This window comes from Apostichopus japonicus, chromosome 10, assembly GCF_037975245.1.
Source record: "Apostichopus japonicus isolate 1M-3 chromosome 10, ASM3797524v1, whole genome shotgun sequence".
NCBI classification, from domain to species: Eukaryota; Metazoa; Echinodermata; class Holothuroidea; order Aspidochirotida; family Stichopodidae; genus Apostichopus; species Apostichopus japonicus.
The window spans coordinates 18421136-18437163 of NC_092570.1; the positions used below are offsets into that span (position 1 = coordinate 18421136).

At 36.5% G+C, this 16028-nt stretch overlaps 1 protein-coding gene across 1 annotated transcript in view; it reads left to right on the plus strand.

Annotated features, from left to right (window-relative positions):
• The window catches only part of LOC139974739 (von Willebrand factor A domain-containing protein 8-like), a 37632-nt gene that overhangs the window by 9647 nt on the left and 11957 nt on the right, over positions 1-16028 (plus strand). Inside the window, exons 14-32 of the mRNA XM_071982121.1 lie at positions 731-844; positions 1480-1648; positions 2274-2351; positions 2634-2749; positions 3225-3343; positions 3709-3815; positions 4140-4288; positions 5143-5218; positions 5697-5832; positions 6551-6670; positions 7449-7654; positions 7990-8141; positions 9795-9903; positions 11156-11294; positions 12372-12559; positions 13594-13775; positions 14338-14463; positions 14775-14857; positions 15271-15455. Of these exons, the coding sequence (XP_071838222.1) occupies positions 731-844; positions 1480-1648; positions 2274-2351; positions 2634-2749; positions 3225-3343; positions 3709-3815; positions 4140-4288; positions 5143-5218; positions 5697-5832; positions 6551-6670; positions 7449-7654; positions 7990-8141; positions 9795-9903; positions 11156-11294; positions 12372-12559; positions 13594-13775; positions 14338-14463; positions 14775-14857; positions 15271-15455 (2554 nt within the window). The remainder of the gene's footprint in view (positions 1-730; positions 845-1479; positions 1649-2273; positions 2352-2633; positions 2750-3224; positions 3344-3708; positions 3816-4139; positions 4289-5142; positions 5219-5696; positions 5833-6550; positions 6671-7448; positions 7655-7989; positions 8142-9794; positions 9904-11155; positions 11295-12371; positions 12560-13593; positions 13776-14337; positions 14464-14774; positions 14858-15270; positions 15456-16028) is intronic.

Genomic DNA, 16028 nt, shown 5'->3' on the forward strand with positions numbered 1-16028 from the left:
CAAGAGAAGAAAAAGTTTGCAGTCAATACCAAAATAGTGACAAATAGTACCCTTTATTGATGTGACAAATATTAAGTACATTTTTGATACATAATTTGTACAGACACTAGTACACTGAATGTTGAATGTTTGCCTTGAACCTGCCGACGATATGGTTAGATACAGTACCTTAAAACTATTCTGTTACTTCACTCCGAAATTAATTGCACCAGAAAAAATGATAAATTGAAAATAATCCTCTGGTAACTAAAGCTTACTTGCTTAACACAATTACTTACTTTTTATTTATTTATTTTTCATCTCTTGGTTAAAATCACTTCCTCATAGCGATTTTTTATTGTAAAGATATGATGTTTTGAAATTTATATATATATATAAATAATGCCTTTGAAATAATGAATAGTTGATAACTTTACGGTAGACCCATCTGCAGTTTTTGTACCCTTTCTAGCTTTTATGTTTCCTGTGTCTTTTATTGTAGCCAACTACTAAATCATAACCCATAATGAGGCTATTCATTTTGTCTATAGGTTAGTCCACGACAGAGAGTTGAGTCTCTTTGACGGCAGCCGTCTGCTGTCTCACGAACGCTATAATTAATAGTTGATAACTTTACGGTAGACCCATCTGCAAATTTTGAACCCTTTGTAGCTTTTATGTTTTCTGTGTATTGAATGGTAGCCATCTCCTAAATCATATCCCATAATGAGGCTATTCCTTTTGTCTATAGGTTAGTCCACGACAGAGAGTTGAGTCTCTTCGACGGCAGCCGTCTGCTGTCTCACGAACGCTACGAGGACGTCAAAGAAAAGGGCGGTCTCACAGAGGAACAACTGGCTGAAAAGTAAGCCCTTTGAATATTCATCCCCAAAAGAAAGTCATATTGCATAACTTTAATAACAGTGTGAACGGACCTTCAGAAAACGTTCATGGCCGTATCTGGATAATCTCTGATTGGTTGAGGTGAGCTTAGAAATGATTGTGAACTATTTAGAAAAATCTATAACAGTGAAAAAAATTAGCAGTCTCCACCAGGATTAGCCCCCCCCCCCCTTCCTGTGTATGTAGACACACCAAGGGACTGGGCTATTAACACTTGATTTATATCCAGGGGTTAGGCACCAATATTGGGAGTTCATAATTTCAATAGAGGCCCTGTAAGTCCTCTATCAAATGTATATATCGGTTTGTACACATAAGCATATAACTGCCAGCATGAAAACTTGAGTATGTCCATAGAGCAAGAGAAATTATACACACTGCCTGTGTGAAAGAAACAATTCATGGTTAAATTTGCTAACTTTAATGTCAAAATTCCGTTAAAGATATTCAATTGGAAAACTGTTTGAATTGAATCAGTCTGAAAAAGTAAAAAGTTGTTGAAGTCAAGCAGTTTTGTCTGTTTTTTTATTTCATTTTTTTATTTTTTTTAATAACAATTCTTCTTTCTATGTTTATTTATTTTGTTTGAATTTGTAGACAGATTTACAAGATACATCCGGCTTTTCGGATCATAGCTCTGGCAGAGCCACCGGTGATCGGTAGCAGCAGTCAGCAGTGGCTGACACCAGAATTACTCACCCTCTTTATGTACCACCATCTCAGACCACTCTCATTGGAGGAGGAGACCCAAGTACTACAAGGACTGGTAAGATGTCCCTAGCATTCATTATCATCTCAATACGTAATAATATATATAATCGTAGTAAAGCTTTAATTAAAAGTGACAGTTACATATAATGCCATTGTGAAGTCATATGAGTTTCACCCTTCTCCCAGTCTCTTTAATAATCTGAATTCTGATGTCACTGGAATTTCTCTGTTAAATCACACTAACAAAATTTAACATACATTTCTTTCATTTTTCACAGTTTTGCAGCAGTGTTGTCATCGGAATACAAAATTATGTCATTGTTCAATACTGTCATCATCGTCAATGTTTTTTATTAGCATTCTGAAAAGTTGAGCCAAACCCTCTTTTCAGTGGTGATTTTACAGTAAATGTTAATCTCTGTCCTCTATTCCTTACCCCCAACCTCTAACATCTTTCTATTTTCTTGACAGCACTAGGACTTTCTTTTCTTCACTCTGTCCACTTGGAAATCCCTACACTTAGTCTCCAGCAATCTTTAAATTATCAAATTTCAATTGAAGCCACAATGATTTAAGTTTAATGATTGTATGTGTAAGAATGGTTTCTTCTGCTAACCATTGCCTCACAGTTTGTAAATCTCAGCCTTTTTTCTTTCCTTTGTTTTGTTTTCTTTGTACAGGAGACATCAGCTCCCAGCGAGAGTATGCACAAGCTTCTACACCTCACACACATGTTGAGGACTTCCAGTGATCACACGGTGAGAGACATTTAGATTTATCACGGCACCCAGGGGTGGGACATGTGGATTTATTGGACATCAGCACAGCTCTATGAGAATTAATGTTACTGAATAAAATCTTTCATATAAATGAGAACACTCAAATGATAACATCGTTGTCTTCCATTTGAATGAAAATCCAGTCGAAAAGTTTCAATTTCAATGTCCATATAATCCAGATTTTATTTTGTTATGAAATATTCAAGTCTTCCTTTAGTCAGCTGTATTACTCACTCGAATGTAACGTTTTCTTTTGTTCAGCTTCAATCGTTATCTACCTCATTATCGACCCGAAATCTCGTCAGAATAGCCAAAAGAATCTCCCAGTACGAGAACGAGAGTTTGTACGAAGCTGTCAGCAAGGCTTGCTTATCAAGGTAAACAGGAGAACTTCATCCTCTCGTCTTCTCATCCCAAACTAAAAGAAACTAATTTTGTGAAAATTAATACTTATAAGTTACTTTTTATAGTGTCATATACAAACTGGCAATGAGAAAAATGCAGGCTACGTTTCGGGCAAAATAACAGATATTTTCCCGTAATTTTTGGACAAAACATTAGTACTAATGAGAATTGGGGCCCCTTTTCCAAGTGGCTACCTCCACCATCCGTAACAGTACCCTGGCAAGCCACCCCCCTCATATATTATGGGATGGCACACCCTGATTGGTACGTTGGGTGGACGGCCCTCTGCTTAGTCCGCCACTGATCTGACATTTACCATTTAATAGAACTTTTTCTATTAAAGGTTAAAAGTTTGATTCTCAATCTTTCTACTTGATTGAAAATATTATAAAATTTCTCAGTATAACAGCAAAATTTCAGTCCTGTTTTCCTCATCCATTTTGGCAGGTTTTTGCCGAGCATCGCTAAAGATGCTCTGGAGGAGACATTAGAGAGGTTGGACATCACCCCGAGCAGACCGACCGTTGAATCCATGTCAATGGCTGATGTAGACAAATCAATCACATGTACGTATTCATATTTTATGACATTTTGGAGAAACTTTAGCCTTCATTTATTTCTTATTACATTTACATTTTATAAATTGTTGATTAATATTTATTTATATATATATATATATATATATATATATATATATATATATATTTATATATATATATATATATATATATATATATATATATATATATATATATATATATATATATATATATATATATATATATAGCAAAGTTCTGTGTAGCATTGGACAATGAAGAGAAATATATATATATATATATTCGGGTTCGAATTCCAGAGGAGGGTAGAAGTCACTCTGGATTTTGCAACTCAATTCCCTTTCATATATATATATATCTTTTCTTTTCTTCAGGTGAAATAAATAATGGTCTTCTCAGAATTGGACACACAGAAATGCCAGTTTACAACCCAGAAAATAGAACTATGGTCCCAGATACACTTTTCTACGAAAACCCTCAGGTATGCATCATTACTGGAAACACAAAGACCATATCACAAGAAACCAAAGTAGTTGTTCTACACTCTCAGGGAAAAGCAGATTGTACATTGAAATAGAAAGTTTACACCAGGCTATTTATTATCTCAGTAACATTTTTGTTTGGAATTTGATGGCTCAGTTTGAGTGGGAAAATTGTAGATCACACCTTTGTATTCTGACCAACCAAGGCTTCAGCACCCAGTTACATCCTCCCCCACACCCTCCCCCTCCACCCCTGTTTTCTCCCAAATTCTGGAAGGTATTAATGTGTTTACCTTGTTCCTGTTTGTATTATTTCTTTGAAGCACATGATGGTCATGGAAGACATGTTGAAGGACTACAAGTTAGGAGAGGACCTTCTGCTCGTAGGGAATCAAGGAGTGGGGAAAAACAAACTTGTGGATCGATTCTTGCATCTCATGAACAGGCCGAGACAATACATACAGCTGCACAGGTAGGTAGTATATTATAGATAATTATAAACAAAACAATGTGATAATCAAGTAATTGTATATTGCTAAAAACAGTAGTTTGATTCATTTGCATAGATATATTTTTGAGAAGATTCTGTAGTCTGTTCATGTTTGCTGCATTATGAGGTAAAATAACGACTTAAGGTACTGCAATTATAGCATAGATTTGCAACAGGTACCGTTAAGAAGCTATTTTGAAAAACCCATTTTACATGATGATCCTGGATGAAAGCTGGCTTATAACAAGCCTAATTCCTTAATAATATGATGAGGTTTTGTGAGAATAACTAAGGATATGATGAGTGTTGGGAGTATTACCGGCAGGCATGTTAATGCATCACCGTTTCTTGCGCATGGGACTGCAACTGAACATCGTCGTCGTGATTAAACATCCCGTCTGAATATTTTTCAAATACTGAGAGAGTTTTGATGGCACCTCATTCATCATGAATGTATTGCAGCCAGGGTGAATAATGTTGTTTCAAAACCATAGTAAGATCATAATAATAACCCATTTCTCAATTCCCAAACCACAGAAGACTCCATTCGGACAACACCGCACAGTAGCAATTTAGAATAGTTCATAAGAATCTGGTTCAAGCTGGGTTTCTGGTACCTGGGAACCTAATTGGTCGTGGGGCAAACACACTATTAAACCTGCTACACGACACCTTTAACTCGTTGTTTCATTATGTAAAAGCTGTAGACATTGTTGGGTATGAATTACATACTTTCTCCTTTAATACTCTTCATCTTGAGATAGAAACACATTGAATATGCCATGATCTGTATTCCTCGTCTTTTCTTATCTTTTCCTTTCTTTATCTCTTTGTAGAGACACAACCGTGCAAACCCTAACACTACAGCCAACCGTTCAAGATGGTGTCATTGTCTATGAAGACTCACCATTGGTGAGTACATTAAGTAGACCACATATATGTCAGTATGAATAAAATATTCAATAAATTATGGAAAAGCCTGACATTTATGCACACCATTGAAACATTTCTCAACGAGTCTTAAAAGGCCTTTGCTCAAGAAAGTTTTTTTCGATGATATGTGTCGTTTAGAAAGAAATGCCATGGATGTCATAACTTACGTACACTAAAGAGAAGACTTGTAACATTCACAAAATAAACTTATAACCAAGAAATTTAACATGCTACCTGAAATTTATTACTTGTATTAAACAAAACCAATGTCACATGTTTTGGGCACCTATTTTAGTTTAATTTTAAGCTATTCTTCCAACCGTTCTTTACTCTGATTTTTAACGTAGAATGTCCAATCATTTCGCTATTTTGTTAAGGTCATAATAGTTATTGCCAAGTGGCTCCCCCCTGCATGTTTTCATATCTGAATTGAAACTCTCTTTCGCTGGTCTCTTAGGTCCAGGCGGTCAAGTACGGCCACATTTTGGTGGTGGACGAAGCCGACAAAGCGCCCACCCACGTTACCTGTATTCTGAAATCTCTCGTCGAGAGCGGAGAAATGACCCTAGCAGATGGCAGGAAGATTGTCTCAGGTAATATAATAGTATACTATATACTAATACAGGAAAACTTGAATTTTCCAGGCCACATCCAGAATGGAGGTTGTCCCGGTCTTTATAAAGTTCTAGCTTATTCAGTTTCCTATACTTTGTTGTAGTAATTGTAGTCAAGGGGTATCCGATTATGTTATAATGTTACATCATTTGATCAGGGTGACAAAAGCATTACAAAAGCATTACACTACAGCTTACAGTGTCATTCTAGGGATTACAGTGGGCCCATACATGAAAAAGAAAATATTCAGGAGAAATATAAGTCCATAGTTCAACGTCGAATGGATAAAGAATTAAAACATTTTAAACAACTTGGAGTGCAAGCATTCTTACACAAGAGGCATGCGTGGGTGCAACACCTGAAATGCGATTGGTCGAAGTCAGTTCTGACCCTCGGTTGACCTCTGACTTTATAGTATACAAATTATATGAAACACTACACAAAGCAGAGAAATAATGGCATCGGTGATGCTGGCAATGCATAGTAGGACTTCGAAATGTAGAGTTGATTATAAAAGATCATTTTTTTGTGAGGTACAAGGTCAAATACGAAGAAATTACTTGTAACCATTTTTTCTATAGCTATTAACAACTAGCAATAAATGAATTATGAAACTCATAAAATGTAAAGCAATATATAATAATTTAATAATATTTAATATAAATTTATTTTATTTTATTTTTATTTTCCAAATAGGGAACTCGAATTTCCAGCCATCGGATAACGTCATTGTTACGCATCCGGACTTCAAAATGATGGTCCTGGCCAACCGTCCAGGGTTTCCATTCCTGGGAAATGACTTCTTTGGTTCATTAGGTAAGTGAACAGCTAGGTCTATCGATGTTTGATGTGTTTTAGGTCAAAAGTGGTAACTAGATGTTTGTTTGTTCTGAGTGTGCCTTCATGGTTTAGGCAAGATTACTTCAAAATCTCTGTCAAAGAGAGGAGAACTGTTAACAAAAAACTGCTTTACTGCTAAACAAAAAAGTTTGTACTAGCTAAACTTTGAATATTGGTAGGATCTTCTTCATCAGTCGGTTGAAACGAAAAACATAAGCTGTACATTTCAAGGAAATCCTCTCACTATGGAATTATTTGTTTTGGAATGAACAGTATTATTTGACTATTTTATACATTCATTCTTTGATCATTCAACTCCTTAGGTGATATATAGCTGTCATGGTCTCAGTAGACCATTGTATCCGGTAAACCGTGCTGTCCGGAACATCAGACACATGCTTTCCATAAAACTGGATATCAGACACTATTGCACGGTTCTCAATTAATTTCTCTCCGGAGCCAGAGAAAAAAATTCTGAAGCAAGGAGCTAAATAGAATCATAATCTCACTATACGTAGATTGAATAATGTGTACAGTAGGATTAGGTCAAGCTTAAGGTCTTTGGGCCAGCGTTATCAATTACTGCAAGGTTGTGAGATGATTTTTTGTCGGCAGGTTTGATTGAAATCCGTCCCTCTGACCACTTCTCGACGGCCTCTCTACTGTAACAGCTATGAATGGAGTAGATATTTTACTTATTGACTTTTTAATTATGATGTGTTGTGATTAATTCTTCGGTCTCTGCACCCTTCAGGAGATATTTTCAGCTGCCACGCTATCGATAACCCAGATATCGAATCAGAATTAGCCATGCTGAGGAGGTACGGTCCTGAGGTCCCAGAACAGACCCTGAAAAAGTTAGTCCTCGCATTCAGTGAATTGAGGAGTATGGCAGACCAAAGCCTGATCTCATATCCATACTCGACCAGGGAAGTCGTCAACATGGTTAAACATTTGCAGGTACAGAGATGCGTTTTCATATTCAACAAAAAAGTCACATTTATAACAAATGCTAATGCTTGGACACTTTTATAGGCTCTTGGCAAAACACTTGACGATCGGACACTTTGACATCAGACACCTGTGTGACTTTGCTTTGAACACCATAGAAACAATAGCACTTTGTTTTTTATAGCTAGTCCAGTTTACATTTGTGCAATGAATACAACAGATTATATGAATAGGATGAATTTTAGTAACAAAGATCCACAAAATGAAATAAGTTAGGTTTGTATCATTTTTTGAAAGGCTAAGTAAGTTTATTGGGTTTTTTTTTCTCTCCCATTTCTTGACAGAAATTCCCCAAGGAGGGTCTAGCTCAGGTAGTCTCCAATGTCTTTGACTTTGATGCTTACAACAAGGAAGTCCGGGAACAAGTGACGTCTGTATTACACAAACATGGAATACCAGTCGGGGCTCAACCAGGAAACGTACAGCTAGCACAAGAGTGAGCATTTGTGTGTCTTAGAAGTGGAGGCTATTTACATTGAGATAAATTATTGTAACATAGCAGGGGGGTCAGAGGTGGGTTGGATTAGGAAACATTACTTTTACATGAATTTGAAATAGCAGTGGGGGCTCAATCAGGAATCGTACAGCTAGCACAAGAGTGAGCATTTGTGTGTCTTTGGAATGAAGACTAACATTGGAATAAATGACTGTATTAATCATAGCAGAGGTCAGAGGTGGGTGGGAGATGGCAACAGGTATAAATAGTTTTCTCACACAAACATGAAATACCAGCGAGAGCTCATCTGGGAATCGTTTCACCTTATTCGTGCAAGAATGAGATATCTGCATGTCTTTAAGAGTGGGAGCTGACTTTGCGAGAGCGTTATGTAAACTAATAGAGTGGAACGTCGCATGAGAATCTTGAGGTGTGGGATGAAGATGGTGCAGAGAGTTAATAAGAGAATTTCAGAGAGAGACAGAGAGAGAGGAAAACTAAGACAAAAGAAATATAGCAAAAATAAAACAATATCTGACTCCCTTTTTCTGACTTGTGACCTTGAGAATTTCAAATAAAATTTAGACTCTGATGGTACATTCTGATTTGGGAATAGATGAGCTAGGAAGTGAAAGGCATATTAAATTTGAAACTTGTAAAAATAACCTTTATATACATATAAATGTCACACTTTAGTAATCATTAAGAACTAGAGTTGTCATGATAAGGAAAGAAAGACTTAATTATTTGACATAATTGAAGGTTGCAGGAACTTTGTTTGCAAATATCTCTTTAGAACAAAATAAGTTTGATACTTAAATTCCATTCCTCATGAAAGTTACCTTTGTTGAAAGTGTGTGTTTGATCATGTGCCTATAATAGGAAGGTAGCGTATGCATTAGCCTGTTTATAGGTAAATTTGATTTTGCAGCTATTTTCTTTGGTGGGTAATATCATGGCAATTATTCAAGGGTACAGAATATAAAATCAAAAATCTTTTTTTTAAATAATTTTCAAGATTTCAATGCAACAAGACACTCTCCTTGATTTTACATGAATATTCAGTAGTGAGCAATTTTTAAAGATGTGCACAAAAAGAAAACTAATTATTTTCAGTTTTTACTCCTTATTTGAAATGAATGTTGCATTGTTTTGTGATTATAGCTCCAAACACTGCTGAAAATTGACCAAAATCAGTATAAAAGCTGCATAATGTCCGGGATGGATATTCCTTGATAACTCTCATCTTACCATATCTGTAAAAACCTACCATGATCTCTCTGTGTTTGTACTTCACTTCATTTGCAAGGATCATAACTTAGTTTCATAAAATGTCATTCTTTTTAAGAAATATGCTGCATTGTCTAAGTTGTGAATGATGCTAATGTAAATCTGAAAATAATGAAATAAATATTGAAAAAAAACGAAAAAAAAACAGTATTTTAATTTTGATTCATTTTCTGATTTTAAATTAAAGAGGAAGAATGAATGAATATAAAGCCAGAGTAGTAATGATAGTAGTAGCATCAAAAATATGATTTCTGAATTTAAACAGGAAAATGGAAATGATTGGATAAAATTAAAAAGTCTTGAAAACAAAAAAAGTTTGGCAGTCTTGTCTTACTTTCCTTCTTTCATTCTTCCTCTTATTAGGTATTCTCTGCCTCCAATGCAACTAAGTTCCCAATGGGTCTTCTCTGATAGAGGGAACACTCGAAGAAAAATGATTTGTCCTGTCCAGGAGAAAAAGCTCCGGGTGAAGGTAAAAAAAAAAAACTAGTTCTAGTCAGTATTTTGAATACAATTTTAAGAACTTATTGTTTGTTACTAGATACTGTTTCATAAGTTAGTAGCTATTTTTGCTATTAGACAGGCAACATTTATCGGTGAAGAACTGATCCACAAATTTAAAAGAGAAACACCCATCGGCGAACATGATAACTGTTATGTTTGTTTGCTGCAGCAAAATGTTCCTTTTTACATGGTTAGAGGAAAAGAAGAGAAGACATTACTCTGATAAGTGTCACTAGTGCAGTGGTAAACTGTCAACTTTTAGGCCGAAGACCCAGGAGATTTGACGAGTATGCACCGAGCCACAACCCACCAAACTCCCCCCCAATCCCCCGCCACTCAGGATTGATGTTCAGAATGCTTGAAAGCTCAGACAAGCTTGTGAAACTGAAGATAAATTTATAAGACATCTAGAAAAAAATTGTGCAACCTACTGAAAAAGTTTTTGTGACCCACTCTCTTGGTTCAAAGCCCATAAATTGTGGATCCTCACAGAAAGGTCGTAGAACGGACCTCCACACACTGACATTCTGATGAGTACACAAAACGACTGTTTTCGTGTTTTTGTTCGTTTTGGTCACATCCAAAGTAACTTCCCTGTGATTGGATTAACATCTGTTCAAACTGGGAAATTTTAGTCGTCAAACGGCTGCAAATTGTCTGCCCCTTACCAATTCCGGGTTAGCAATATATGTTCAGTTTGCCAGACTTTGACACCAAAGCAGCTAAAAAGTTTGACAAATACTTTGAATCGTTGCAGTCTTATTATTAAAGTACACTCACTGCCGTACTATCCACGGTGATACATCGTAAGCTGGTCAAGTCCAGTCATTCTCGATTTTGGCCGAGCAGAGTGTGCGGTCTGCTTAACAATAAAATCAACAATGAAGCTACATTGAGTCATGACACAAGCTGATTACTGGCACAAGAGGAGTACAGATGGATCCCATTCCACCCAAATCTCTATAACAACATTTTAAGGAGTATTGTCTTCAAACTTCACCCTCAAAATAGTTAACAACCTAACTCTTGGAGTAACTTGACTCTCATTGATATTTGTTTCTTCTAATGTCAGTGAAGAATTCTTTGAAAGGAACTAGAACATGTTTTTTTTTTCCATCTCAAAACCACATTTCTGGAAGATGCAAATATGTAAAAGTAGTAATAAATGTTAGGCTAAGTTTTTGATACACTACTTGTGTTTACTTTAACGTATACGATAGGGACCAGCCTACCTTGCTCCTAAAGAGTTCCCGTTGGAGCGTTCTGAAGCTAGATCATTGGAGTTTACGGAGCAGGTGACTGCCTGGACGCTTCCTCTGAGTGAAATGAACATACCGACAGCTATGGCAATATCGCAAGGTATGTAGTCAATTAGTTGTATCAATATAAAGTAAAGTTGGAGAGGGGTTTGGATGAGGAAAGGAAAGAGTGGTGTTTGTTTACTAGCCAAAGAAATTACAGTATTAAAAACTTGGAATAATTCAAACACCAAATTCAATCTGGTTAACCTTGGCTTGGTTTATACCCAGAAAAAAAAAATCCGGGTATCACGCAATCTACGAAGTAATCAAAGCCGTCTTCCTTATCTTAGCTGATGAAGCAGCTGCAGCAGGAATAAACTTTCACAAAAGAACTTGAGGAGTAAGATAAAGAAGACGGCTGTGGTTACTTCATAGATCATGTGATACCCTGACAATCATCGTTTTTTTCCGGGTATAAACCAAGCGAGGGCTAACCAGGTTGAACTGGTAATGACTTGAGGTTAATATCAGTCAGGATCTAAGCTTGTCTAATTTCTGGGTGTACATAAATCCATTAAGGCCATAGATCTCTTGAGTTCCATTTCCTGTCGCTTTCTAGATTGTATCCAATGAACATGGGGGTGTTATCCTTGGTGACACGGTATGCAAGGTACTATGGTTTCTGACTGGCGCCCCCAGAAATGGGCTATATGGTTGTCAGGACCAATTAAGTGCTAGATAGCTTGGTTGGTACAGCACTGCACAGCTTGTAACATTGAAGTCATCAATTCAAATCTTGTTCTAGCCAAATATTTCTGTGCTCATTTATGATTATCCATAAATTCCCAGTCGGTTTTCCATTGTTCAGTTACAGTTCTGTTCTGTTCTGGTTAAATTTGACCCATTAACTTAACAATATGTCTTCTCAATGCAGTCTACAACATTGATCCATTAGGCTGTAACGTTACTGTTTAATACATGTTCTGGTACATTTGATCCTTGTTAATGAAATGTCCTTGTGACATTGATACATCAGATTACAATGTTCTTGTTTAATGTAATATTTTTGTAACATTGATCTCATCAGGTTGCAATGTTACTTTATATGTTCTGGCAAAATTCAATCCAACAGATTACAATGTTCTTGTTTAAAGTAATGTCCTTGTTATCTCTTGACCTCACTTTGACCTGTCAGATTATAATGACAGCACCATTCACATAGCAGGGGGTAACCCTATGTGTCTGTACAGCATGAAAGTCATGGGGAATACCATCCAATTCCTTGACCTCTATGACCTTTACCCCGGCATGGGGTCAAAGCAGGTCCAATTGGCAGCTCTCGGAGGAAAGTTAGCTGGACAAGTGATACTTTTTGAAGAGAAGGTGAGAACTATAAAGAAGAGTACAGATGTATGCTGTATCTAATAGTATAGCATCTTGCTAAGCTGTATGATATGGGATCGGCAATCGAGTCGGGAAGTGGAGGGTGGTATAGAGGGCAGGAAATAATTTATCTAGCATCGCATCGCAAATTGCTATGCACTACTGTCAAATAGCTATACAAGTGCAAAGATATACGTCAGTTTTTTGCACACAGGAACTATATTTTCTTATAAGAGACGTAGATCAAAACTGCCACTCAAAATTTTGAACGCTAAATTATTCCCTGGAAGGGGAGTGCTGAACAAGGATGAGTATTCTGTAAATAATATTTTGTAAATACTATTTCTGTGAATAATAATGTAGGACATTCGGTAAGTGTTCATTATCAGTTAGAATATGGATGAGATCTGAAACCGATTCCACTCTCAGAGGTAGGCCGGAGTAACTGATTCATGTGTTTACAGACACAGCATTTGTAACAACTCTCGTGACTAGATTCAGTTTAATTTCAAAAGTGATGCAACTCCAATAAGTTCGTCAAATCATTCCCCCCAAAAGAGATAGTACAGCAACTACAGTCAATGATTCAACTTGGAAATTTTACTTGAATTTGAGCCCAGAAAAGTCACTGGTGATGACTCGACTGGACTCATACAAGTCTGATTTAGACAACCTCACTGATACAAAATTTGGAGAAAACCGTTTGTGTTGGTAAAAGTGTAAAAGTTAGCTTTCATCCTAGAAGGATTACGTCAGATGTAAAACTGACAGAGATACACAAAAAATGGGGGGGGGGAGGTATAAAGACATACAGGTATTTAATACATTTAACATAACGAGAAAATGAAAGATGTGAATCAAAATTCTTCAAATCCCAACTTGATCATCGAGATATATTTATATGTTTTGTCATATTCCTGGTTTGAGTTATACTGATAGAAAAATGATAGGATCGTAAGATATTTGTTGTATTTTGAATAAAAAAAAAGAAAGATGTTCAATTGTAAAAAAATTGTTTTTTTTTTAACATACAGAGTAACGCCATCCTCTTAGTCGACCCATCGAATGGATCTGTAGCTAGGTTACTCCCGAACACGGCACTTGAGAATGCCACGGTCCGTATTATTAGGCAGATTGGACCCCCGGAACATGGACTCTATAAGATGTGTGGAGAGCTGAGTCATCAAAACAAGTTGGTCTTTTATGAAGACAATGGGTAAGAAAATCAGCAACAATTTTTATTTTCTTTAAATCTTGGATCGAGGTGAAGAGAAGTAATTTGAGAACTATAGATTTTTGATGAATGTTGATTGACTGTCTACCAAAGGATAAAGATTGATTTTTTTTTAAAGCTAAACGACTATGAAGATTGGCAATGGATTTTGTTATATATCAACACCAATACTCCTGCAAAGAAGGGTAGGGGGAAGGGGTACATCACTACCCCCTCCTCAGACTCTTGTCAACTTTCTTGACAAGATTTCTCTAACAGTGATCAGACCAATATAGTTACACATTGGCTCATAATACTTTACAATCAGGCTATGCTCTGCATCAGGCATTGGCGTAAGGTGCTATAAAACACAAACAGAGGTTTTAATTAAATATAATTCAGTGAAGAAATGTTCAGAAACGTAAAATTAGTATATTATATGTAAATACTTTCTGATACAAACTGAGAGCAGCAGACTGCTTAATTTAAGGTGTTTTAATATTATCAAGTACAAAGTATTCTTGGTTCCTCACACTTCATTCTATTTGTTTCTCGTATTTTCAAGGAATAATATCGATACTATTGACATCTTGAATAATTCGGTGACCAGTGTAGAGCTGCCGGTGAAGATAGAACATCTTAACATTCTCTCCGAGGACTCTTGGCTGGTGACAGAGGCAGAGACAAAGAAGTAAGACATTTATTGAAATTGTGAGAAATTTTATCCTTCGAAAACTTGTATGATTAAGATCTCTCTTTGGAATTTGGTGTATATATGTAGGGAAATATGGGGGGGGGTGGGCAGAGAAGGGAAATAGTGATTGTGAACTTGTCTGTAACTGTACTGCATAAGTGAAACTCATTTCACATACCATTGGAAATGTACTTCATGAATATTCATCAGTAAAACATACACTACTAAAACTATTATTCCCACAAATATTCGCGACTTTTTGTCTAATTTGATCTTGTTTCCGTTTTCCACTTTGTACCTTTCTGCAGTCGTTACCTGCTCACTAAGCCGGACAGTTCCTCTCCGGTATCGCAGTTACATGCGCTGTTTGAAGTGGAACCTGGCATGACAGGTACACACGGTACTCTTCTCATTGTTGCTTAGAGATACATTATTGTGTGTTACAGTGCTTCATTCTGACTAAGCCATGTAACATTTAGGCTACTAAGGGGCACATCAAGGGAGTGGCCTGGGCCCCTCTTCTGAGATATTTTCTTGGCTTTAAATATAAGTTGCAAGAAGGATTTCACTTAAGAAAGCCTTACCCAAGAATGCCATTGAGAAAACACAATGATGTATAACACAATGATGTATCTAGCTGTCCTGTGGTGAAACCAGCTTGAAAGATATCTGCTTCATTTCGATCAGTTGCAGCATTATTATCTCGACCAGTACGTGGTAGATTTGATCAAAATTTACCATCCATCGTAAAATGCTGCTAGTAATTTGGATTTATTACCACAAAAATGATGTTTTCCCCCCCAGAGCCAACCTCCACTCCAGCCACCAATGACCCTCTGTCAGAACAACCTAGATCAGTTTTCTCCCAAGACAGTCTCTCAAAGCCGTATCTTAGCGAGGCGCTGGGACAGACCATAGATTCTCCTAACAGAATCTTCACTCAGGAAACTTCACACGGTAACCTCGCTGTCGGCCTGCCTGACTTAAGGGTGAGTGTACAGTAGCACTTAGTAGGGGACTTCATTGACACAGTGGCCAGTTTGTGCTGGACACAGTGGCCAGTTTGTACTTGACACAGTGGCCAGTTTGTGCTTGACACAGTGGCCAGTTTGTGTTTAACACAGCTCACAAATTTTTTCCATCTCATTGTAATATAAATTAACTATAAAATAACATAACATATAGAGCAAAATATAAGATAACATGTAATACAACATGTAACATGACAATAATGTAACATACCATATATTTTATTATCACAAACTTTATGAATATCATGCAAATATGTATTTCAAATATTGTCAGATTTGCTTAAATAGTGTCTTGCTTATGTTTTTTCAACTTTGTCCAGCATATCTAGCCACTTTGACATGACGATAAAGTCACGATATCATCCATTTAAAGAAGAAATAAAGTGATAATTTTTCGTTCTGAATAATACACCCCTACCCACCCTCCTCCCACCCTCCAGCTCCCACTAACCCATCATTTCTCTGTTATATTCACATAGTCCAAAATATTAAAATGATTAATTTTGAGTATATTGTTTATTTATGTCTCCT